General features: G+C 33.4%; 1 protein-coding gene and 1 long non-coding RNA gene across 2 annotated transcripts; one reads left to right on the top strand and one right to left on the bottom strand.

Annotated features, from left to right (window-relative positions):
• The first annotated feature begins 943 nt into the window (after nucleotides 1-943).
• On the top strand, nucleotides 944-8,711 carry LOC147077020 (uncharacterized). The gene is made up of 3 exons (XR_015069402.1): nucleotides 944-1,166; nucleotides 4,224-4,379; nucleotides 5,951-8,711. It is a non-coding gene; the product is annotated as an uncharacterized LOC147077020 (long non-coding RNA).
• Nucleotides 7,904-27,948, bottom strand: LOC147077019 (uncharacterized). The gene is made up of 6 exons (XM_085940968.1): nucleotides 27,709-27,948; nucleotides 24,602-24,943; nucleotides 21,451-21,630; nucleotides 18,799-19,595; nucleotides 8,112-8,166; nucleotides 7,904-7,978 (listed from the first exon to the last, which is right to left on the bottom strand). Exons 1-6 carry the CDS (start codon nucleotides 27,889-27,891, stop codon nucleotides 7,904-7,906), a joined length of 1,632 nt encoding a protein of 543 aa, XP_085797094.1. The 5' UTR covers nucleotides 27,892-27,948.

Here is a 27,948-nt window from a genome sequence, read left to right as displayed (position 1 = left end):
GTGTCTTTACTATAATATATTGATATAGTCTGCTTGCCAAATGTAACATGCAATGTTTTGTGAACTAGGTAAGTACTTTTGCTCCTAAACTTCCCCTGGCTTCCGGTAATAATTTTAATAATCAATTATTATACAAGCATAATAATTATTATGAAGTGCAAGAAAGTCGTTATCGGCACAATGTGAGTTCTCTCCATATTTTAAAATCATTTTAAATATATTATTGCATTTTCCAAAATCTACTGATATTTTATAGGATCATTGCCGACTGAAGAGAAAGCCGATACATTCACGACAGGTTCTACCTTTCCGCACCTACCGTTGTCTATGGATGACCATTCATTGCTTATCATTGTCTATAGCGTGGTCACACTGACGCGTCTGTCGTGTTCTATTAATATATTCTATTTTCAGAAAACATATTCCTACACTATTCATAATAATATGGATAGGTTCCTACACTGCTAATAAAAATATGATTTTTAAATTACTGTTACAAATCGAGATTTCCAGCTATCTTGACACAGGGAATGGTTTGATTTGGATAGATGAGTTAAATAATGATAAATAATACACTAACACTAACACACTTTTTGTGTGAAGTACTAGTCTGACTTTGACAGCTGGTAAATAACAAGAATGTATACTATTTTTTATAAATAACACTGATAGTTATTGTATTTGATTTGAGAATTTTTTATAATTCAATTTGAAACGAGAAAGGGCGAATCAATATGCCAAGCAATCTGGGATCTGATTTTGACAGATTAAAAGTGGACCACTCATTGCTTGTGCAAAAAGTTATGCTCAGGCTTTATTAATCTAAAGATGGCGGTAGATCTACTCAAATAGATTGAATACTGTTACGTATAGTCCAATCTCTTTGGATCTACCGATTTTTTTTGTCAAAATCTAAAATTTTAAATTTTTACTTGGCAACACTGCCTATGACTGCGTTCTCACGCGTGGAAACAAGAGTAGGTAATCGTTGGTCATTTACGAACTAAATACGTAAAATGGATATCAAACGTGAACCAATAGATAGAGAATCTGACGACGAAAAGCATTTTTGGTTTGATGCACCCATAGACCGTCCAAACAGCCCAGACGCCGGTACGAATTACGTGAAGCAAGAGAAAGTCGACAATGACAGTTGCATATTTGAGGTTAGTTTTCTAAACTAATATCGATCCGAAGTACGGAGGAAATTAATAATTATTTATATCAATGAATCAATGCTATATGGCCATATCTTTCTGGTAAAACCATCCACGGTGAACTGTATATACGTACAAATTACATTTATTATTGTATTCTTATAATTCATAGAACATTTGAAATGTTAAAATAATAATGTTAGTTTGTTGCATAGCAACTGAGATGTATACAAAATTTACATTTGCTTCAGCTATCGTGTAAAGGGAATCAAAATTGGCTCTACTTTCTATATAATGCAACCTCATCAATGTTATGTAAAGCCTCATTGACATTGAGCTACCTACTTTACAAGCTGCATGTTGGCGAATTTATAATTTGCTTGTAAACTCGCCCAGTGTCATCATCGAACAAGCAAATAAACAGATTGTAAGAAAGCCGGTCAACTTTACACGCTACACGATGGCGTGTAGACCTACTGCGTCTGCGCAGTAGAGCGATAGTAGCGACATCTCGGTAAAAAAAACAAACTACTCGATACGTCCTGTCAAAACAGTAACAAAAATGACGGTTTCAACCCGCTAGCTTGTTGGCTTCTAAGCGAGTGGAAAGTTTTGTGTGTTATCATCACAATCGCACCAGCTGAATCGCCCGCTTTTAAATTCGCCAACAAGCAGCTTGTGAAGTAGCTCAATGTCATTGAGGCTTTAATGAGAATTTTAGATGTCCATGTCTCAATTTATTCGTGCAGCGAAATTTGTACGTACCTACGTTCAGTTCGCCGTATCACACTTCACCGTAAAATGTAAGTATCGGAAATATATTGTGGTCGTATATTAAAGACAGTCCAACCTCTGGGTCGTATAGTACTGAGATAAAATTTATGTCTTAATAAAACACGGTTCTTGTTTTAGAAGAAGTCAATTGACACAAATTTGGAAAATCACCGATATACTAGATTATTTGTTAGGTTAGGTTAGGTTTTCATTCTTGAATTCATCAATTTTCCCAAAATCGTATATTGTAATTTGGCGCGGTAAATTATAGTATATTAGTTTAATAAAACCAAATACGTACGACTTACAAAGTGTAATGTGCACTATTTACGGCGGATCTTTACAGCCTACATAATAATATGAATACGTGTATTAAATAAGGCTCTAAGTACCAAAAAGTAGTATTGCCTGTAGTTACAAAATACCGAGTCATTGCAGTAAAATTTCATGAAGCAGACCTTTTGAAAAATGTAGTTTTACAGTGTGAAGCAATCACGGCAGCTTCTATAATTTTAGATAATAAGAACTCGCAAGTGTCAACACACCATCGTCAGCCATTTTATATTGAATGACGTTGACCACTGCAGTGCTACTTACACCATTATAAATAAAACACGCCAACGGACTTACAACGTCGACAGATTTAATTATTTTTCTGTATTTTTTTACTTGCTTGAGGCACTTAGACTATAGTTGAAGTTATTGGCGTTGGTATGTAGAACATTTTTCTATAAAAATGTCAGTTTTTATGTTTTTGGTACTTAGCGCCTTAATTAATACACGTATTCAGTATCCTTCGCTACTGTACTGTACAGACTGATTTCATGAAAGAAGTTTACGTAAATTTGTATCAGATACTCAGATACTATGTAGGTGTAAACAGTATGTGAAATTTAGTGTCCGACACAAAACATGAATATCACGATAGAAGTGTCCTAAAATATAAACGCACCAATAAACATACGTCGTTTTTTTTCTTGTCTGGCATATGACTTAACTGGCGGCTCTCGTGGGGCAGTGCGTAAGGTCTAAGGCCTAAGGCCTTCCACCCGAGAGTCCTGGGTTAGATCCCGGTGAGGAAACAATATTAATGTGTTTTTCTCAAAGCCTGGGTGCTTGTGATTGATCAAAATACCTCGTACGAAAAAGCAAGGACATGGTTATTAATAATTCTAAAAAAATGAGGTTATCTTTGTACTTATTGTTTATTAAGTATACCTATCTATGATTTAAAAACTAGGTAACTCAAACTAATTCTATGCATCTTACTAAAATAAAAATAGCACGCAATGTCGGGAGCTTGAGTTTGACAAAGAAAACTGGATACGTGCTTGGAGGCAAACAAAATCTTTTTTGATTGTAGTAGTAAGGTAGATTAACTGTTTTTTTTATTCAACGAATTCACAAAATATTTTTTCTATTGCTTATATATTTTCTCAGACGTGTTTTCAAAATTATATAATATGTTCTATAAAAAGAATGTTATAGCGCCTGTATACATGCATGGAATTACTGTCGGCATTTGTGCTTATTTTAAACTGTCATGACAATAACTGTTAACACGTAAAAGTGCTGACTATCTCTCCAATCTCATTCTTCAAGAGTAAGCGAGACGCGATGTTGTCATTTTATACTACTATTTTGTAGGACTGACAGGACGTATTGAAAATCAGTTAACCTCAAATGAATAGTTCGTTTTTTTACCGGCATGTTCGCCAATATTGTTCTACTGCGCAGGTACAGATCTTACTTGCGCGGAAAAAATCACGATTTGGAATCTTCCAATCTTGTATGATGAATGCACGCAATCTTGCCTACTGCAGGATAATACATCTTTCCCCGTACATTTTCTTTATGTGCACAGTAAATCTATGCACGGGGTGTTACACTATTAAACCTTGTCAATTAGGTACCTATTTGTTGAATACAAAGAATTGTCAATTAAATTATTAGCAAGCTCAAGTTAGTTACAACAACAAAAAATGTTGAAGTGATCCATGTCGTCGGTTTGTAATTAAAAGTAATTACTTAAACCTAATTTGATTTAAAATACAAAGGCCGATTGCCAATAGTAACTCAATTTGAAAAGTGCTTCAGAGAGTATTGTAATAAAAATTTGTCACAATTAGATAGAATACCTATAGCATTGTGGTCAATGTGAGTGGGCGCGAAACCCAACAGACGCAGGTCCGATCCTGCTGGGTGTCTTTTAGTTATATATTTTCTCAGAAGTGTTTTCAAAATTAAATTAATATGTATGTTTGGTAAAGTACATATTTTTTTTATTTTCAGAACTTTCCAGTGAACGTACCTCTTAATATAAAGCCTGAGACTAATTTTCAAGTAGTTGACGTAAAAGACAAGTTTTTTAATGACGTATCGCACCAGTTCTATAATGAAAACCCTCAACCAGGATGCTCGTACTCAGGATGCAGTCCAATCGATCAGGTACCTACCTTTGTTATTTGTATTATTCTTTCAGTTTTTTTCATTATAGACTTTAGGAGTCTGACGTTTTGTTGCATTGGAAACCGCAAACGAAATAACAATCTTTCAAATATGAGTGAACATTCCAAAAGGCTGGTTCAAGATACTCACAACATGACGTGAAGCAAGGAAATTGGAGGTAAACATACATAGATATAAGCAATGATAGGGTTAGTAATTTATTGTCTTCGAAGGCACTGTGATAACCTAAACGCCATAAATTAATATTTTTCGATTGCACAATTCATTAAAATTACCACCATTTATGTCAATATGCTACAATCTTTCGTCAGAAACCACACAAACATACGCCTCTTCAAACCTTTTCGCCCTGCAACATACTTGGTTTTAATCAAGCGCATCACGGGCACCTTTGTTTGGGTTCAATCATTGCCGACTGAAGAGGAAAGCCGATACATTTCACGACTGGTCCTACCTTTCCGCCCCTCCCGTTCTCTATAGATGACCTGTCATTATCTATAGAGTGCTCAAACTGACGCGTCTGTCGTGTTCACTTGTCGGAGTAATCTTAATTTCAGATTATTTTAACGTATCTTGGAGATCTTGGAATTCATCTGATTTAGTGGTTCTGTGTTATTATTAATTAAAAGTGACGATCAACGTTAATCAACTTCTTCTGTGTATAATAATATCATAATACACTAGGACGTTTGTCAATGTGACAGTCGATTCTAAACGACAATAACTAATAACTTATACTCTTCAGTCATTATAAAATACAAAACTCTGCTTGCAAGTTTTTCTTTTATCAATTAATAGTATGGCAGTGGACCACTCGTTGCTTTTGCAAAAAGTTATGCTCAGGCTTAAAATATTCAATAAATTCGGAATGTCAGGAGCACAAACAAGTTAACAGAGACATATAATAAAAAGTGCCCATGGGAGAGAGGAGCACGTTGAATTAACAAACTGAATTATTCTAATCAATAATACATTATAAATCAGCGCCCACATGAACGGAAGAAAATACAAATAATATAATATTATTTTTATGGAATTTTAAATGGTTTGATCGTCTTTCTCTCGGCATTCTACAAATTGTAAAGCTTGTTTTCACTATAAGACCCGTGGCTATCATAAATTGGTGTAGCTATCATTGTGTCCATTAATATTCTGATGCAGCATGCGATACTAAAGATCCATATAATTAAGACCGTTTAAGTCACGTGTAGTCACAACTACTTACTTATTGATACGACAGATCACTCGTAGGAAAGTACCTGTAATTATATCTACGGGCCAGGGTTTCATCGTCATAAATAAAGTGTTGAATGTCTGGGTATGCGAAATGTATCCGGATATATGGTGGGTTTTGCGGTTAAAGCAAAGAGAAATTATAAATAGTAAGCGAGGTTAAAGCGAAAGTCAGTGGCGTCTACTGGATTTTATAATACACCTAACTCCCTCCCTCAAGCATTTCCCAGTGTAAAATAACCTTAGTACGTAAAAAAAACAAATGATACTTTGGGAATTTGTTCAAATGACTTGTAATAAACCTTATGTTATTATAGATGTCTCCTCGGCGATTCGTCAACCTGAGCCTCAATATGGACGGGAGTCCACAACCCTCAACCGATGGAATCCAAGACGCGAAGAAACAGATTATGTCAAAAATAACTATAGAGTCACAAAACATCAAGCGGGAAGTCTTATTAATCTGTCTTCCGAAAGTAGCTAAAATTGTGTTAAAAAGAGTAAAATATTTTCCACGAAATTTTATTTGCAGTTCGTGCAATGCGTTCTTCGGATCATTGGGTGATTTAAAAAGGCACGAAATAATTCATATAGACGTGATTGGCGATAAAGAGCAGGCGTATGCATGTTCGCAATTCGATAGTGTTAAAATACAAAAAAATCTCAAACCATATAAATGCGATGTGTGTTCATTTACATGCATAGAGTTGCAGAACCTAAAAAAGCACAAAATGACACATACTAGTGAAAAACCATTTAACTGCGACATGTGTTCTTACACAAGCAATCACTTACAAACCCTAAAATTACATAAAATGAGACATACCGGAGAAAAACCATTTAAATGCGTCGTGTGCCCTTATACAAGCATTAGATCAAATCAGCTGAAATTACACAATCTCTCACATACTGCTGAAAAACTATTTAAATGCGACATATGTTCTTATGCAAGTGAGCATTCACGTAACCTAAAATTACATATAATGAAACATAATAATGAGAAACCATTTAATTGTGATGAATGCTCTTTTACAAGCAAACATTTACAATACCTAAAATTACATAAAAAAACACATTCCGGTGAAAAACCATTTAAATGCGATGTATGTTCTTTTACATGCTTACGATCACATCAGCTAAATTATCACAAAATGACACATAATTTAGAAAAACCATTTAAATGCGATATATGTTCATACGCGTGCATAAAGTTTCATAATCTAAAAAGACATAAAATAACACATACTAGTGATAAACCATTAAACTGTAATATGTGCTCTTACACTACTAAACACTTACAAACCCTAAAATTACATAAGATGATACATACTGGTGAAAAACCATTTAAATGCGAGGTGTGCTCATATACATGCATTCGATCAAACCAGCTGAAATTACACAATCTCTCACATACTGCTGAAAAACTATTTAAATGCGACCTTTGTCCTTATACAAGTGAACATTCAGCAAACCTAAAAGTACATAGAATCAAGCATAATAGTGAGAAACCATTTAAATGCGATCTTTGCTCTTATACAAGCAAACATTCACGAAACCTAAAAACACATCGAGTCAAGCATAATAGTGAGAAGCCATTTAATTGTGATGAATGCTCGTTTACTAGTAAACATTCCCAAAACCTAAAATTGCATAAAAGGACTCATAGTAATGAAAAACCATATACATGCGATGTATGTTCTTATACATGCATTCGATCGAATCAGTTAAAAGTTCACAAAATGACACATACTGGCGAAAAACCATTTAAATGCAATATATGCTCGTATACATGCATTCGATTGCAACAGTTGAAATCACACAAAATGACACATACTGATAAATGAACAGCAATAAATGTTTGCGTTACGAGCACTTTTATTTCATGTAAAATATCAAATCATCTAAATCTAAGGCCGGGAATATACGGGCAACTTCGTGTTGCTGCTGCCGTCAGTGGCAACTCGGAGATCCCCAATTTTTCATACAAAACTCATAATGGACGCACACACTGCAACTCACTACTGCCGACCTCGGCAGCTGCAGTCGACGCGCCGGTATAGTAACTCAGCCCCTGCCACCTCTCTCACCGCCTGGCCCCTAGTCATGCCCACCGTGATTTATCAATTATTTATCAATTATCAATTCAATTATTCCATAATTTTGACACGGACGCTTTTATAAGTGACATAAAAAAACTATGAGTGCATTTGGAATCTAAAATGTGATTTATTTGTAAAATGTGCTGTAGTTGCATAAATAGACTATAAAATTCACCATGTCCAGCCCTTTGAGACATGATAAGATGTATCTAAAATCTGCGAGTTTTCTACGTCTTCTTTTACGTTCTAAAAGCACAAGCAACAACACTTTCATACACAGCTTCTCCTTCAACATTCATCTTTGATATGAGTCGACATTCGTTCGTAAAATCCAGCTCCTGCTGACACATTTGCTGCCAAGCACAGCAGTGTGAGTTACCTTGGTCGGCAGCTCGTTTGCTGCCAGCAACAGCAACACCCCGTATATTCCCGGCCTAAAAGAACGAGAAGACATTCGCTCATATTATATTACGATATTCATATTGTACACTAATACTATTTTTAGATATTTTAACAATACAATACGGATAGGCTGAAATGTGGAAAAGTATAAAAGTTTCTAAAATAGCTGATATTTAAAATACGACAGCCTGCGCTGCTTATTTCTTTTACAGATGTGATATTAATTCATGAAAATCTCTAACGAACCATTGCACCGTATCAGTCGTATTGGTTCTAATTTGACACAACTCTTTTATTCGGCGCTCTTGTTTAAATACCTAATGATATTTTTGTCTCTATTGTTGATCCATTCGAAGACACAAGCGGATGAAGGAGTTATGTTACAAAATCAAAGTTTTGAGTAAATTGAGGTGAAAGTTTTTAGATTTATTTTTTTCAGCTGAGGATAATTTAACTAGTGATGTATTCAAGTGGTAACTAAGGATCACACAGTTTTACTAACGTCAGAAATAGTTTGTTAAAATCTTCAAATGTGTAATTTATTTATAATAACGTGTACATGACACCTTCATCCTCTAAAAAAATAACAAAATAAAACTAAAACTAAAAAAAATAAAGTAACATAGTCCCTTCATCCCTTGCCGTAATGCCAGACTAATGATTATTTTAAGATGTTTGATACATCCATATAAATAATGGGTACATAACATCTTCATCCACTTGTGTCTTCATCCATAATTCACTTGCCTCATACACATTAATTTATCCAAAATTTCTTATAACTGACGCTACAAAACAGACTAATAAAATATAATTCCTATAGGCTATATTCAATATACTTCATTTTGACGCAGGATTTTGAATGTGTGAGTGTTCTACGAAAATGGGCCATGCATTATGGATGTGCAATAGTGTGTGTAATACACCAATATTAAACGAGCGTCAATGCATAAACCGAGAGCAGTTGTCAGTATTCGATGTATTCTTGACACGTGTTTGAGTTTATCCCAAATTCTTCCACAAAAGATCGGTTGCTTGCTACCCGTTTCTTACCCGTTAGGTATTTCTGAGTTCCCTGATTGGCACTAATAGAGATTCAAATGAACTTAGGTATATTCATATGTCTTTTCCATTTAATTATTATTCTCTTTTTCTGTTCTATCTTAGATTTCTCATGTATATATTTCAATAATTTTTAACATACCTACATAGTATTATATAATATAAAAATTATACTTTTTCGTCTTAAATTATTTAGTATTCTTTTTTTATCATAAAATATTTAGTTATACAGAATGTGGCTAAAAATATATTATGTGACATTTCGAGACGCATGATTATAGAGTTTTTATATTGTAATGAAATGGCAAAATGACTGCTTAGATGATTTTACGCGATGATGATTTTGAAGAGAGATAAAAATACCCACAATAAAAATGACATATTGCATTGTATAAAACATAGCAGTTAAATAGTCTTTAAAAATAGCATTACGTTTCATGTAAAATAATATAATTGTATAGATCGGTCCTTAGGCTTTATGCGTTACATTTAAAACTATCACACTAACCTCATCAGGCGGCGGGCAAGCCGCGCTGCGAACTTCTAATTTTGATCTATTTACAATGCTTGTGATACTGCAGTAACGAGAGAATGCCTCGTCTGATCAGAGCAATTCTTTTGTCAATTTGTGCGTAAAGGACCAAACTAAGTATTTTATTATTATTATTTATTATACATATATGTTATTATTAATATTACTGTAATTCCGGCAGACAGTTTCAAAATTGATGAACCGAAGAAATAGGCGTTATTTGAAAAAAGTGATAAAGCAATATGTAGGCTATGTTCTGTGAGTGGTATCTAGAATATCATCATTTTAATAGAATTCTGAAAAACCATTTTATCCTCTTCAAAAACTGCTTGGCACGTCAGACAGTCGAAAAATAATATTCGGAAAATTTTGACAGGGGTACACAAAAAGGTTGCGAACCCTAGCCTAGACTGACACACTAGTATGTTGGCAATAGTAATTGCCTGATGAGAGCTAATGGAAGGTCCGCGCGCCGCCATCTTGAAAATTCAGTTGGAATCGATCCATCTCTAGTTCTAGACGTCCCCAATTCTGACGTCGCGGAAGAAGCCCAGTTTTCATTCCAAGATGTCGGAAAGATAGCCATATGAATTAAGATTTAGTATCATATTGCATTGTTTTAAAATTGTTTAGTAGATTTGTGTTTGTTAAGATCTTTCCTTCTATATTATTCATATTGAAGGTAGATTCTGTATTACTCTGATTAAATTCAATGCACCCGTATTGTGGGTAATTATTAACAACTAATTTTGTTACGTTTTTGTGTAATAACTTAGATCATTAGAATATATTATTAATGTGTTCAATTTAAAATCCAGTTATTTTGTTTACATTCTTTCCCCACTGTTCATTCAATAATAAGCCCTTCATAAGCAGATCTACCAATGAAGTAGAAAGTAAGATACTTTCATGACCCATTGTTGTGGAACTTGATTGTATATTATGATGTATTTTATAAAAATGAATGTGTTCAATTCTTTGTTATATGGCTTATTCAGACGGTTAAATTATTTTCAACATAACAAATTATAAATTTAAAGCGTTCAAGACATGACACAACATAAGTGTTAACAATTTTACGGCATTTTTTTACGAAAGAAAATTAAAATAAATGTTTAAATTTTACAATATAATTAGCACAAACGGTCAATGACAAAGAGGTGCACCTTCAAATCACTGATTCTTTGACTAACATATGTGCCAACGTAACCACCTTGCAATTGCTGCACCTAAACGAAAATAGTACTCGTACCTAGTGGCAAAGAAATGATTTACTAATCTGTCTATAATTGCGCTCTTTAGAATCATAATAAATCTATTGCCAGTATGTACTTATCTATATTCCTACCATCAGGAACTTGGAAGACTATTACCCACGAATACTTGTAGGTCAAACATAAAACGGGGTTGATTCTATACATTCCACAATAAACTGAACAACACAAAAAGGAGTAGGAGTAAAATCACATTTCTCATTGAAGTAAATAATATGGTCAAAGTCTTCGTCTTTGTCTTCGCAGACCAGAACGTAGCGTTCCTACCTACGATAATTTATTATTATGAATGTAGCATCTGATCTTTTCAATGTTAGCATTTCAAATAAATTAATTTGGTGATTCCCCAACCATTTCCGATCCTAATATGATCATATGGGCCTCCACAGAGAAGAGGTTTGTATTAACAGATTATGTTTTTACGAGAAATCGATGTCAGCCACTTTCTCAACCTATTAGGTCCATACCCTGACTCACACAAACTGATAACAATATGTGTACTTGCCAGACCTAGGATTCGAACTTGGGACCCACGGCGTGATAGTCCGACGCTTAAGCCGCGCGGCCACCGTGGGTGTTATACTGTGTTTACGTGGTGATTAACTACTACTAACTACACTCTAGTTAGACAGGTCCCTACAAAGTTGATAAAAAAAATCCTTCTTGTGTAGAGATAGAGTATAAGTATGAAATTAGCTACAAGAATTTTACACAACATGTTGCTAAAAAAATATTATTTCCCGCGTTGTATTATTTGCAGGGTGTATAGAAAGACAATCAGTCACAATTAAAAGATTATTGGAGCCAATAATTCACACGTCATCATTACCTAATATTTAGTTGATAAATCATATTAAATTTGAGCAAAACCGTTAATTACTGTGCTTAAGTAAGTACATAATCACGTAAATAATAAAATACTGCCACTGTTGAGTATGTAAAAAAATGGAATGGATACTCAGCGACCTTAATATTTGTAGAGTTTACCGACTTAACCACGATTCATGCGCTTGTATTACAAAAGTTAGTTATAAAGTTTAAGAAATCTCTGTCATTCTTATGTGTCAATTAAGGAATCCCGAGATAAAATTTAGAGCCCGGGATTACAATTTGACTATCCCAGGATTGGTATTTTTTTCGATAGTAAATATTATTTTTTTATATACTTTTACAATATAAGTAGATATGGTTGCAATTCTGAAGTGCTATGTTGAGTGCATTTAAGTTAAACTGTAAAGGCAATAACAGAATTTTATTAGAAATGCCTACTCAAATTTATAATATTTGAACCTAGTTTAGCAGAAACGAACTAGAATAAACTTGGTTCACTTGGCTTGTGAACCAGTCACATAGCATTGATTAAATTGAAAAACATTTAATTTTAATATGGTGTTCGTTGTTTTTCCTGTCGAAACAAATTTTGTTTCCCCAGTTCGGTGTAATTTTTTGTGTAGGTGAGTACATCGTTGTCGACTGATATTCTTGATTCTGTGCTGTTTGTCATAAGCATTGTTTTTGATAGGTTCATTTCTAAACTGACTTGTTTGCTGACTTCGTTCAGTGAATGGATCATGAGTTGCAGTTGTGTGCCTGTTTCTGACAACAGAACCAAATCATCGGCAAAACGGAGGTGACTAAGGTATTTTCCATCGATATTTATTCCATATGTTTTCCAGTCCAGTTTCCTCATTATTGATTATAGGATGGATATAAATAGTTGCGGAGACAGGGGGTCACCTTGTCTTACCCCTCTGTCAATGGGAAAACTTGGTAAAATTTTTTCCAGTTTCACTTTACAGTTATTGTTCAAATATATGTTTTTAATTACTTGTATGTATACATTTTCTACACCCTGCTCTTTCAGCGTTTCCCAGATGCTTAAGTGTGACACTGTGTCGAATGCTTTTTTATAATCTATGTACCTAAGCGATATAGAGAGCTCTCCTTTTTTCTTGATTTTTTTTCAATCAGTAGTTCCAAAGTGTTCTATAGTTGAGAAGCCCTTTCTAAATCCCGCTTGTTCGATGGGTTGTTCCGCATCTAGTGGAGTGCTTATTCTTTGATTTATTAGTGATATTTGACTCTGACCATTGAGTAGGTATATCGGTAGTATGCGGTTGAACAGAAGAGTTAGAGGTAAAGCTAGTTGAGTCATTGCTGTTTTTATAGCTTCGTTTGTTACGTTATCTGAGCCTGGGCTTTTATCAGGTTTCAGGCGTTTAATTGCTTCAACTATTTCTTCTACGTCGACCTGTGCTCTAGGTTCTTTGTTATAAGGGTCTGTGGTGCTCGTGCTACTCTGTCCTGTGAGTTTTTATTCTTTGGCTTGTATAGGGTTGTATAAAATTCCGTTGCAACGTCTATAACGTCATTTCGATTATTGAGTGTTTCATTTTCCCGATTTAATCCGTCGATCCATGTTTGTAGCTCCTTAAATGCTTTTTTTAAACTGTCTGCCTGTACCAAGTGTCTTTCGATGGTGTTATATCTATATCTTGTATAGTCTTGTTTTATGAGTTTGCTTATACAGTGCTGAGAGTTCATTTTTTAGTGATCGAGTTTTATTTGTAGTTCTTCTCTTCTTTTCATAAGTGTTATTTTTTTACTTTTTTTGTGTTTTTATTTTTTGAACCGGCATTTTAGAGGCTTTGGCAGATAGCTTTTATTATTTTATCATGATAGGTTTGTATAGAGGCGGTGGAGCAGTCTTGTAAGTCTGGTAGGAAGGATGCAATACTCTCATTGTATCTCGATATTTCCTTAATGTAGTGTTGGTGGTTGCTGAAATTTGGCCTATTTTTCTTGTGTTTTGTTAGTATTATTGTCGCTCTTACTGGTCTGTGAGCTGAAGGAAAGTTGGCATTTAGTACTTCAATGTTTTGAACCATTTTTGGTTGATTTGACATGATAAAATCGATTTCATTTTTGTATGTTCCATTTGGTGACCGCCATGTCCAACGTTGGTTCGGCTTTTTTTTTTTAAAAGGTGTTTAGGATTGCGATTTTATTTTCAAGCGCGAAGTTTATTAATCGCTGGTCTCTCTGGTTTCTTTCTCTATATCCGTTTGATTTCGTAACTAAGTATTCGTCTTGCCTGGGTTGGCCTATTTTTGCATTTAGGTCGCCCATTATTATAAAAGTTTTATGTGCTTGATTAATAGCTTTGTTTACATTTGTATAAAAAGTATCAATTTCTTCTTCTTTCGCTATTTCTGTGGGTGCGTATACTTGTATGAGATAATTCGTTTCCTTGTATTTTTAAATTCAATAGAGCTACTCTATTTGTTATACCTTTGAAGTTTTCTATGTTATTCTTGTGCTTTTTATGTATTAAGAATCCGACGCCATACTTTCCGGGTGTAAGTCCTATGTGACATAGAATATGATTATTATATTCCTCTATCTTTGTTCCTTGACGTCTCACTTCAGCAGTGATCTTATATTGTAGGTTAGTATGTAGAGCTTGGTTAGTGAGATAGGTGTAATGTTTGTTATCGTGGTTGTATTTTTCTTTGGAGGGGCTTGGTCGTGATCAGCCGTAATGGAAGATGGTTTTTGTTTTAGTATGTTCCTGTATGAGATCTTCATGGGAGGGGTGGGTTGTTGCTGTGTTTTTGTCTTTGTTTTTTGTTATAGTGTTGGTCTTTTTGTTGACTAAGAAGTTTAGCATACCCGGTTTTGGGGCTCCTTGTGATAAGCTACTTGATCTTCGAAACGATGTCTGTGGTTGGAGCGTTTTTTCTTTTTGGTGGCTTAAATGTTTCTATCGTTCTGTGGTAGGGGGTTATTTTGAGGTAATGTAGGGAGTGTTCTTTTATTATTAGATTTAACTATGATCAGTTTATCATATTTTATTCTTACTGTATTGCCTTTCTCTTTCTCTAGGATCAATTGCTGTTGTAATTATTTTCTTTTTTCTAAAATGTACTGTGGATAGTCCTCCTACATATAATAAAATTTAAAAAAACAATGAGTTGGAATTAGAAAGAAGAATACAAAGTTCTTGGAATAAATACTGGAGCTTAAAAGAAATATTTAAAGGCGATATGAAAGCAAAGATAAAAACAAATGGGCGGGTCATGTAGCACGACTATAAGATGAGTGATGGACAAAAATAATTACTCCATGGAACGGCCCAAAAGTGAAACGCTATAGAGGAAGATCCCATGCGAGATGGCAAGACGACATCATAAAAACAGCGGGCCCAAATTGGCTACAAATAACCAAAAACAGAGTCCAGTGGGACTCTTTGGAGGAGGCTTTCATCCAAAGGGGTTCTTACAAAACCAAACAAACTAATTACATATCACTGTATCTAATAGTATTATATACAAAATAAAAAATCTTAATATATATACAAAAATAATAATAATTAATTTTATATAAACTAGAAAATAAGTAGATAGAGAATAATACAATCATAGATAGATAGATATACATAATATACATATTCATAGGTTATATAATATATATTCATTAGATAGTCAATTAACTGTCATTTACTATTGTTTGTTAGAAATAAAAAAGGCTTTTTATTTTATTATTATTATTATACTCGTTGAATCATGGAAATGCATATGTTTAATGTAGAAAATATAAGTAGAAAGTATTTAGAGTAAAAACACTTTATTTATTTATTAAAAAAGAAACCATCAAAAATACAAGTTTGATTAAAATAAAAAAAATTACATTCATTATTTCTTATTAGTCATTATTTGTGTACGTTTGTTTTAAAATACAATGATGAAATTAAAGCATACTTAGAACATTCCTCAAATTCGTCACTAAAACAGGAGCGTGCATGCACGTCCGTGGCACTGGAGGTTAGACACTGCTCGCATGCCAGGACGTTAGTGGCGTCTAACTGGATTTATTATTCTTCTAATGTTGTTACAATTACTTTGGCAGCAAAAATGGTTATTTAGTATCCGTACGCATCCGGCGATTACACCTGTGACATGTGCAGATACGTACACGTCACTAACATAAAAATTGTGTACACATAGGTACCGAATGATGTGTTTAATAGTAAAATCAAACCCGAAAGTTAAGGAATAATGTTTCCGAATCCCGGGATTCAAAGGTGTCGAAAATTGTCCGGGATTCCGTGATTAGATTCGCTAGTCTCAATACGCCTAGACGCTATGCCACAAATACTAATTTTGTCGCATAAATGCCAGTGGCCAATTCTACCAACATGATGTGTGATAGACTGTATTATTGGTACGTCTTCATAAACGTCAAAATAAAATACAAATATTGTTTTGATATCAATTTTTTTAAACACATAGGGTCGTATGCATGAGATTCCCAAAAACCTTATAGGCTATATACTGCACGTTTGTATGCACGAGTACAAACGTAATTCGTTATTTAATGTAACGTCATCATGTGTCAATTTGTCCGTATTTGAAAATTTTGAAATTGTAAATGTGTCTGAAAGTGTGCGAACGGTACCATATAAATTTATTAATTACAAAAGGATAATTATTATGAACTTTAAATAATTTATCAGTTACTTTATCACATTTATTTTATAATTCTACTGTACGAAAGTATAACGTATTGCCAGTAAATATTTCCATTTGGTGGCAATACTGAATACATACAATATTATTATGACTAACTTCACTTCAATCATACTTCAATTATGAGATGTCAAAACAGAGTATAAGAATAAATGACAGAAATGCAAATGGATTTAGATAATATGTAATGATCTCTGTATAATATTATCATTTATACCAATCACCGTATGACACTATTGATATTTCCAGTGTATTTGAGAGTTGTGCCTAGTTTATTACAGTTATCTTACAATAATTAACTAGATAGGTAGGTACCATAATATTTTGAAGAATGCAGAATGCTTCCAATTGCATAGGTATTTTAATGCCAGATAAAACAGTAGGTACCTATTTTTGCAGTCGCTTAGCGGAGATATTTTATCGTAATCTGACATAAATCCATCTTATCTCTCCATGAGAAATATTGCAAGCGAAATAGGTACGAGGCATTGTATCAGTTATCTAGACTATAGACTAGGGATTAAAATTATACGTATTTTGTAAACAGCACGACTAGGAACTGTTCGCAAATGTTTTACAGAGTCTACAAAATGAACAAGGGCCTCAAGCAAACGTTTATTATAATGAATGCATTATTAAAATGACATTTGAAAGTGACAGATGAGGCAGCCATTTTGGATGGCGTGTGACGTCAGATTGCTTACGTCACAAACTATGCTATAAGCTATTTGATGGAAAATCGGTTTAAAGCTTATAAAGAATTTGTCAATCTCATACATACGGCCCATAATATTCCTGTCAAAATCGTGTCAATATTACAACAAATAAAATTACTGCTACGGCAATTGTTGCAAAATTATTAATACTAGAATGATTACAAAACGAAGACGTATGCGTGCTTGAGTGTGTAAATGGAGAGCAAGTCGAATGGTTGCTAAGGTAATTTAACTTTAGTAGAGAACCGTGGATAATAATAATAAAGGTAACGATTTATTCAAATTAAAATCGCAAAATAACACAATCGCACGAATCGATTCAATAAACAATAATATTTCTTACATTGAAATTTAAATTTGTTATCTTTTTATAAAAATGGTTTATAAAAAGTTTAATATTCATATCTGATATTGTTTTGTGCAATTCCACAATAAGGCCATAACATAATGGATAATAAGGTCACGAGCATTTTCATGGAAATACATTATATCTAGAAGGTTATACACATTGTTAAGATAAACATGTGTCGAGCCTCTATATAAACGAATATTGCATTCACAGAGTTTTTCACCTGTACGTGTTATTTTATGTTTTTTAAGATAACCAAGTTGCAACCATCAATATATGAACACACATTGCATTAATATGGTTTTTCACCAATATTATTTGTCTATTTGTGTTATTTAAGACTACTAGATGGTCGAGTATATTTATGAACACACATTGCATATATAAGGTTTTTCACTACTTTGTGTGGTTTTATCTTGTTTAAAGTCGCAAACATTTATGAGAACATTGCATTTATAAGGTTTTTAACGAGTATGCGTAATTTTATGTGCTTTAAGATAAAGGAGCCGCGAGTATCCATATTAACATACATTGCATTTATAAATTTTTACACCAGTATGTCTTATTTCATATTTTATAAGGATCACTAAGATGTCGAGCATTTAAATGAACAATCATTTCATTTTATAAGGTTTTGCACCAGTATGTGTCATTGTATGTCTCTTAAGATCACTAAGGCGCGAGCATCGATATGAACATATATTGCATTTATAAGGTTTTTCACCAGTATGTGTCATTTCATGTTGTTTATAATTACCAGATGTCGAGCATCTATATGAACACACATTGCATTTATAAGGTTTTTCACCAGTATGTATCATTTTATGTTTTTTAAGAGTACTAGCTTGTGAGCATCTATATAAACATACATTGCATTTGTAAGGTTTCTCACCAGTATGTGTCACTATATGATTTTTGAGACTGCTAGATATCTTGCATCTATATGGACATACATTGCATTTATAAGGTTTTTCACCAGTATGTGTAATTTTATGGGTTTTAAGACTACTAGCTGTCGAGCATCTATATGGACACACATTGCATTCATAAGGTTTTTCACCAGTATGTGTCATTTTATGGATTTTAAGACTACTAGCTGTCGAGCATCTATGTGAACACACATTGCATTTATAAGGTTTTTCACCGGTATGTGTCATTTTATGTCTCTTAAGATCACGAAGTCTCAAGCATCTATATGAACACATATTGCATTTATTGGGTTTTTCACCAGTATGTCTTATTTTATGTTGTTTAAGATTACTAGCTTGTGAGCATCTATATGAACACACATTGCATTTATAAGGTTTTTCACCAGTATGTGTCACTATATGAATTTTGAGATTGCTAGATATCTTGCATCTATATGGACATACATTGCATTTATAAGGTTTTTCATCAGTATGTATAATTTTATGGGTTTTAAGACTACTAGCTGTCGAGCATCTATATGAACACACATTGCATTCATAAGGTTTTTCACCAGTATGTGTCATTTTATGGATTTTAAGACTACTAGCTGTCGAGCATCTATATGAACACACATTGCATTTATAAGGTTTTTCACCAGTATGTGTACTTTCATGTTTTTTAAGATCACTATGGTTCCAGCATCTATATAAACACATATGGCATATATAAGTTTTTTCAGCAGTATGTGTCTTTTTATGTGCTTTGACATTACTATTTTGCGAGAATACATTGCTTTGGTTTTGATCAGCAATGACGTCCATGTGAACCATTTTGTGAGTTTCAAGAGCACTACCGCATCCGAAAACTTCGTTACAAATGCAGCAAATAAAATTACGTAAGAAATAGTTAACACTTCTCAAAAAGGGTCGAAGTTCTTTCGGAGCATCTCGTTCTAAGATTTCTTGTTTAATGTTGTTCGCATCTCTCGTCACTTCTGAATACTGTATCGTTCTATCCTGGATTCCATCATCTGGCGATTGCTGACTCTCATCTGTATCGTGATGCCTCGTGACAAGTCCTTTAGTGGAAACCTAGAAAAATCATAATAATTGATATCAATATTATCAATAATGGCTACAATATTTAATTTGTTTTTTCTTCGACACTTCTGCTTTTCTGTGCCTTCAGACATTATTAAATAACGAAGTGACAGAAAAATAATGTTACCGAATAATCCAAAAGTCGGTCAAAACAATGCACATATGAATGTGACATTCGAAAGCAAATGCACAAAGCAGCCTATGATACAATTGTGGTAAAATTATTGGTACTTATATCTATGTAGTAAATGTTTAAAGTTCCGAATAGAAAATTCAATATTGGGTAAAGTAATTAACTGATATGAATAATATAGGTTTAGTTTGCATCTGCAAATTTCGAATATTTCTTGATAAAATAATTTTCTATCATCTGAATTACTAAGGTAAGGCGAAGCAGTTTTACACCATTTTCGAGAAAAATAATTATTTCGTGATTTTCATGTAGTTACTAACTATATTCTGCTTTAGTGTTTCATGGGAGTGTGCACAGTGCCTGCCATGCTGAATGGCGAAACTAGAATTTATATTTAAATTTCATCAAGCAACCTCGATCATAGACAATATTTTAATATTTCATACTTTATAATTCCAAATGATGTAATACTATATTAACGACAGGTAGTATTTCGTATTGGAGAAATGTGAACCAATAACACTAAAAATACACGCTGCATGCAAGGAGAAGTGAACCAAGAATATCTTACTTTAGAGATGAATCTTTAAACAGAGCACATGACCACACTCGTTAATGATGGTATTTGTTTTTTTATATTATTAATAATTTATAACAGAGCACATAGGAGACTTCATATTTTATGTCAGGCGAAATATTGATAGTTTCATGACTTGGTGCGATTTGTATTGAATGTGATTTACCTGTCTGTTTGTTGTGATTTCACAATTGCATACTTTTTGACATTTACGATCAGTATTTTGACGAGCAAACCGTGAATAGACTCACGATCGAACAGCGATTCCAAGGTATCAAAATTATATTTGACTTATGCGATGACGCTCATTTTGGGCTAAACAGGATTGTTAAAAAACAAAATTGGCGCATATAGAGTCCAATCTCGGTGAGACCCTACAAACTCCATTGCATCGAAATAAATGTACTGGCTTTTGTAGTTTACATGCTAGTGGAATCATCGAACCTTATTATTTAATAACAAATGAGGCCGGAACTGGCATTCCGGTAAACGTAGATCATTAGGCACTGGACAATGATCAGTGATATATTTGTTGCTATTGCAAATAAGCATGCCATTAATCTGGACAAGATGTGGTATCTACGTATCATACAATGACCGAAACCACCTACATACTGTTATCAAAATTTGGCAATAAGTATATTTCATGACATGAAACCTGTCGATCTGCCTCCAAAGTCGTGCGATTTGACAATTATGGAATATTTTATGTGTGGCTAGACGAAGTCGCTGGTAGGTATACGTTGATTTCCATACATAATTGATGCTTTTGAAGCCTACATTGTTCATGCTATTTGCGATACACAGCCAGCCAAATGGTATTCAGAATGCGCTTCGTCAAGAAAGCCGCGGTGGCCATGTGCCACAAATCATTTTGAAATGTTAGGCACTGAAGACCGTCTAACAGTACACGCTAAGTGCCTACCAAAGTAAATAAGTTTTAAAATTCAAATACAATAGTTATTACCGTTTGCGAGGATTTTTACATAATTAAAATTTCAAGTAATTCAGGGTTTCTATGTTGGTGATCAGCAATCACGTAGGTACGTGTGAATCACAATGTGACTTTAGAGTTTTTTCGCATTCAAAACTGCCTTTCAAATGCTACAATACAAATTACGCTAGAAATGTATTACCCTTGTCAGAATAATTCGAAGTTCCTTCTGAGTATTTAATTTTACGATTTCCTTCTTAATATTTAGCTCATCTATCGTCACTTCAGAATACTGCATCATTCGATCTTGGGTTCCATCAGCTGAGGATTGTTCACTCATATCTCTATCGAGATGCCTTGTAGAATATCCCTCGGTAGAAACCTAGAAAAACCAAAATAATCGGACTCAATATTATAAATTCAAAACTATATTTTATACCATTCCATTTGACTAATTTTTTCGTCGTTTTATATTTCAATGTCTTAATAGATAATTATATATTTAAGTGAGGAAGAAAATTACAATATAAATAATCTAAGTACCCACCATTACACATCAAATAAATAATAAGAATTTTTCAATCACTAGGTAAAAAAATGCACGTACATGTAACATCCAAAAGCAAATGCATAAAACACTATGAGCACGATGCAAAATCGTCTGTCATAACTAAAATTTATTTACAACAAAACACTATCCAGAAAGCCTTTCATAGTTATGATCGAGTTGTATATGGTCCACAAGATCTGCAATAGCTTCGTTCTATTTTTCTATTGAAAATATAACCATATATAAAAATTCTCTTTTTCATAATTTAGGTAAATTATTTTGTAATTCTTAAACGATGACAAAAATATGAAAAATATACAAAATAAATTCAATAACTATAAATACACAATTAATCTTTAAAAAAAAAAATGATTAAATGTCTCCGGAATTAGTGAATAATATAAGTTATTTTTTGACCCATGTTTTTCCCGATACGGTAACACTTGCCGTTGAAATGTCAGATTTTGTCATTTACAATTATTACAAATATGCCATGATGTGAATAATTATATAGAGTGATTAAAACTAATATGACCATGTTGGTGTGTAGGTAACTAAGTACTTATATATTTTAACTACCTATCTATTGGTTTAATATTACATAAATATCTAAATCCGAATAAGAAAAGTTAATTCATAATTCATTGACACTGACATTTCAATTCGATAATCGGTTTTCCTAAATTAAGACATGTACAGAATCAACGAACGTAAAGGAAAATATGTCGTATTAAATGTCACGGATATTTAATAGTTGTTCAATACCAATATTGAGATCAATTGTTAAATGAATTTGAGTGTATGGGCTGTATTATAGACACGTAAATTTATTTTGACAGCAGCTGTCAGTGGTAAATGGTAATACAGAAGGGGGCGAGTTCATAACAAAAGTAGTCTATGGTTAAGCATTCCTTATCTCTATAATCTATAGTTAACAGATGGATTTCGGCTACTTACCAATTTTACTGTGTGTTTATGGTAAGTACGAATTGAGCATTACACCCTATGATACAATAATTGTGGTAAGATTCTTGATTCCAACTACATGTATAAAATTATTATACCTAGTCCCGAATGAAAAATTACAGATTGGACTGATGTGAACAGGATAGATTTAGTCTGCAACTGTGCTTTGTTTATTTCTAATATTTCTTTAGATAAAATTATTTATGATCACCAGAAATACACCGTTTTCGAGAAAAATAATTGTATTGTAATTTCCGTTTTGATTTCATTGGAGAGTGTGCATAGAGCCTGAGGATGCAGAAAGGCGAATCCTTGGTGAAAAAAATACTTAAATCGTTTAGAATTAATTATATTTCAAATTCTTGAAGCGTCCTCGATCAATAGTATGGACAATATTTTAAAAGGTACGTCACATCAAAGAATTTCACAAGATTTAATAGAAATCTAACTGCCCGGTACTGCTCCATATTGGAAATAATGTGGCAGAAATACCATATTGGTATTTGGTGATGAAAAACAAATTACCGTACCCAGTGGAAACTTTTATTGTTGGTTTAAATATTACTTAAAGTTGGAATATTGGTATAAAATATCATTATTAAATATAAATAATATGTCAATAAGTTAATAACGTTTGGCCTGCCCAATGTAGTGGCATAATCAGATATGGGAGGCGAAAATATTATAACTAGATCAGAGGTTCTCAAAATTATTTCGACCAACGCCCACATTGAGATTAAAAAAAAAAACAAGTCCACCCCCCCCCCCATTTTTTTCAACTTACCTTTTTACATTACCATCTGTTGCGTATCAAATTTCAACAATTTTCAAATAATTTTTAAACATGCATTATTATATGGATAGGATAGATAGGGTGTGACCCATATCTTACTTCTGAGATCAAAGAATGTTAATGAGCATTCGAGTAGTAAATTGCATCTCAAGTGGTGTCGTGTCTAGATTCCGTCGGATTTTTATAGATAGAATTTGTCTGCCGTTGCCCTTCTAGATTTCCTTAACGCCTCCTAATTTTCTTTGAACCGATACTGCCCCTCTGAAAGCATCCAGCGCCCACAAGGGGGCGTTATCGCCCACTTTGAGAAAGACTAATCTAGATGCTACATTATAATTACAGCTACTGCAATATTACTGCTGACTTCTTGACAATATCTTGACTAAAAAATATCGAGTTTTATTTTTTTCTTAGATAGAACTTGCGAAAAGGTACCGCTATAACGCTGTAACGCTCAATTTTGACTAATGGGTTTGATAATCAGAAAAATTGGCGGCAAAATAGGTTAGACGTGTCGCTGAGTTTCAAAACCCGCTATAACACTTTTTCATTATGTTAAATCAAATCAATAAAAACTTTATGGATTGCAATACCGGTATTTCAAACCGGTGTCCCAGTATTTTTCACAGGTCAGTTTAGCAAAAGTGGTTTACTACGTAGGGCCTACAATTTTTCACGCATTTCGATTAGGAAAGCTTCAAGATCATAGATTTTTTCAAGAATAAGTCATCAGGTACCTATAGAATAATTGTTGTGTTTCCCGATTAGCACTTACTAAATTTATGTAAAGTATACTTTTCGTTGTAATATAACATTTGTGGCGGCAATATCTAAAAAATAGGGTGACGTTATTTTAAGACAGTACTTTGCTAGCGACGTCACTGAAGGTTTAATCCATTTAGGTCCATTGACTCACTAGTTCGTCGTATCTATACTAGGCATGAAGATGATAATAGCATAAATTATTAATAAAATCATATCAATTGATATTGATAGTGATATCAATGATAAAAAAGAATGAGAATGTACAAATAAATCCGTTACCTGTGAATCACTATCAGACATCGATGCATGACAGCTTTCGCCAGAATTTCCAAACAAGTGACGGCTTTCTTCGACGGCTTGTGCGCGTGGAAGAACCACTTCATCCAAAGTCAGCGACACATCGTGCATACTTTTATGGTACTTCAAAATTTGCCCCGATGAAAAATATATATAACATACGTTACAAACAAAATTTCTATCATAAAACAAAGATCTGTTCATTATTAGACGGACTTCTTTTGCGGAAGCAAGCGCCACTTCTTTTTTGATGTTTGGTACGTGAACATCAATTTCACCAAACGATTGTGCGAATTGTCCTTCAAAGATATCAACGAACGTGGTCTGTCAAGAAATAAAAAACAAACACCCATCAATCAAAACATTTATGACATCATAAAAGACCAACATGAAGAATTGAAAGTTTTAGGAATATGACCGCCCTGGATTTGTGGCTTCACAATTGAATGGACTTGATTTTTTTCGGTGCGCTAATAAAGACAATCAAAAAATTAACATCATCGCATAACAGCGATATAAAATCACATTGGCTGAAAACCGTTCCATACTAATCAACAGACACTTCATGGCTGCACACCGCTTGCTACCATTATGCCGACCAATAAACGCTTACGAACTACCTGAATATTTTACGAATCAAATTCATCCAAATTTAGCTAAAAGCGTTTCCTAGGCATAATGGTAAATTAAAAAAACTCTCCGTTGAAGTCAACTTGCCAATTACAATTTTCATTGTGTTTCACAGGTCCATTCGGGAGTTCTGAAGAAACAATATTATACTTATCGCAATGATTTACATGTTTTTAAATGACGATAAGGCTATTCGCTCTCAGTATGTGAGAAAATTATAGTGACAGCGTGACAGAGTAATGCTTTTGACATTACTGAAAAACAGCTAGAATGACATAAAAGTGATCAATATAGCTCTAGATCAGGGATGGCGAACGTATGGCATGCGAGATGATTTTGCATGGCACGCAAATGTTTCATTTCGAGAGAAATATATTACTATTTTATATTTAAAAATTACAATTAAATATATACTTATATTATAATATTAATGAATAATCACAACATAGCCGTGCGTATTTTCTTCGGTTTTTCATATTATGTTTAGGTACCAATCGATGCGGAAGCGGAAACGACGAAATTTATGCATAAATAATGACAAATCGCATTGTATAAAAAATTGCAGGCAAATCATTACGTTTAATGTAAATATTCAATTGCATAAGTCGGTCCTTAGGATCGGGGAATAAAACATAAAAATATACAATCATAAACCTTATGAAATTAATTATCAGCAGTCATTCAAATATAATAACTGCTTGTTATTTTACCTCTAACATAATCTCTAAAAATGAACCGCTCAGTGATGGAGAATATAATATTAAAGAAGAGTGGTTTAAATGCTTCCACCAGTGGCGAAGGGTGACTTTTGGAAAGAGGTAGGCTGCGGAGATCTGATAAAAAGAGCACACTTGTCAGGTATACTTACGAGAATAGTACGATATTTACTACTAATGAATAGGTACACACTAGTAAATGACAACGACACACTAATTCAATGAAACTTCAAAAACTCATTGACGACATAAAAATGGGCGATGTGTTAAAATTACGTATTTTTCAAAACATGTATACCCATCAAAAATCATTAGATAAAATTTATTTTTATTTATAAAAACAATCTATACTTACTTATTTATTAATATTCGATTAAACGCCGTTGAAATTATTTTTTTAATTATCTAATTATTAATGATTTTGGACAAAGTGCGCAGTCGTGACAACATTATTATGCGCGAATGTTTTAGGCTCTGCGATAGGAGCTTACCTTATTTCGTATAAATCAGCAGACTTGCTGAGGTTACGAGACATAAAGTGCATACGAAAAAAATTCAGAATTATTTCACACATAATCGAAGATTTATTTACGTCAAGACGTCGCGTCGTTTATTATTTATTTACGGCGCGCTGTGGTATATTTTTTAATACCTTTGCAGTTGTTTTGTAAACTGTGTAATACTGTAATACATTCCTAAATATACGGCATCTCTCGTTGGCAAAATAAATTATTTTTATATAACATAAAATAATGAAGTGATTAAGTATATAAATATGTCAATATGCAATAAAAAAAAATTCTTAATAAGGTAGGCTTTAAATAATCGCCTAGTATGGAGTCTTTGCCACTGGCTTTCACTATCTCTGTAATTTGAAAACAAGGGGAAAAAATACAAAGAATAAAAGATAGGCATTAGGCTAGAAATACGATGAAAGATAGAATAATAATAACTCAATTGTAATTTTTAAACCTTTTTAATAGAATTAATTCTTAAAGCCTATTTTTTTACAAAATTAAAAAGATCGCCAAAATAAAACTGCTGCCACGTCAGACAGTCGTAAAAAAATATTTGGGAAATTTTGGCACGCGTACATAAAAAAGTTCGCCATCCCTGCTCTAGATCAATGGTTCTCATGTGCGGCCACCAACATCATTTTCAGTGGTTAATTTAATTAACTGGGCTAACGTTAAATATGCGTTATTGGAAATGAGTCATGAGCTAGTCCTTAAAAACCATTTTAATAATACCACGGTTGAAAAAATTTGGTCGAAGTTATACGTTGAACAAGAATCAAGTCAATTCAAAGAATTGGCAACAATTGCTTTGTTAATATTGACGATTTTTTTTACTACCTACTGTATACCTACTGTGAAAGTTCATTCAGTGTAATGCACTTCATAAAAAACATTATCGAAGCCAATTGATAGATGTATTTTTCATCAAAAACAAAATAAAACCTACTTAAATGACTATGGTTAATATAATGCATTATGTCACCCAACAACTGGTAATTTTACCAATAAGTAAGTAAGAAGGTATTTATTTTTGCAGAAGCGATTTCGTTAATTCAAATTAAAAACACTTAATACTTAAACCATTTTCATTTCCAAGGATTTTAAAATAATATTGTCAGCTTAGCTTTAAAGAAGTCATGCTTACCTCCGTTTAGAAATTGACTGCGAATTTGTCAACAAAATAATGAATGCTCTCGCCTAAACAAAATATTAGGAATCGACTTACCTCTTTTAAGTGTACACTATTATTGCTGTCATCTTCGATATTTTCCTGTTTGACAGCCACGTCAAATCGACCCACGCTCTTGAAGTGGTTTACGTCAATCCATTTGTATGCACCGTCGCTGATCACTTCCGCCGTTTCGTCTTGCAACATACATACTTCGTTTTTTTCCGTTTTTACCTCCATCTTTGCGGTATCTGATATCAAAACTTACAATAGCTTCACGACCGCGTGCGTCCTGGT

Source organism: Rhyacophila brunnea, unplaced genomic scaffold (assembly GCF_057557595.1).
Source record: "Rhyacophila brunnea isolate RB1 unplaced genomic scaffold, BYU_Rbru_1.0 scaffold_13, whole genome shotgun sequence".
In the NCBI taxonomy this organism is placed as follows: domain Eukaryota; kingdom Metazoa; phylum Arthropoda; class Insecta; order Trichoptera; family Rhyacophilidae; genus Rhyacophila; species Rhyacophila brunnea.
Note: the sequence above shows the minus strand (reverse complement) of the source record. Positions and strands in the feature narration are given on the sequence as shown.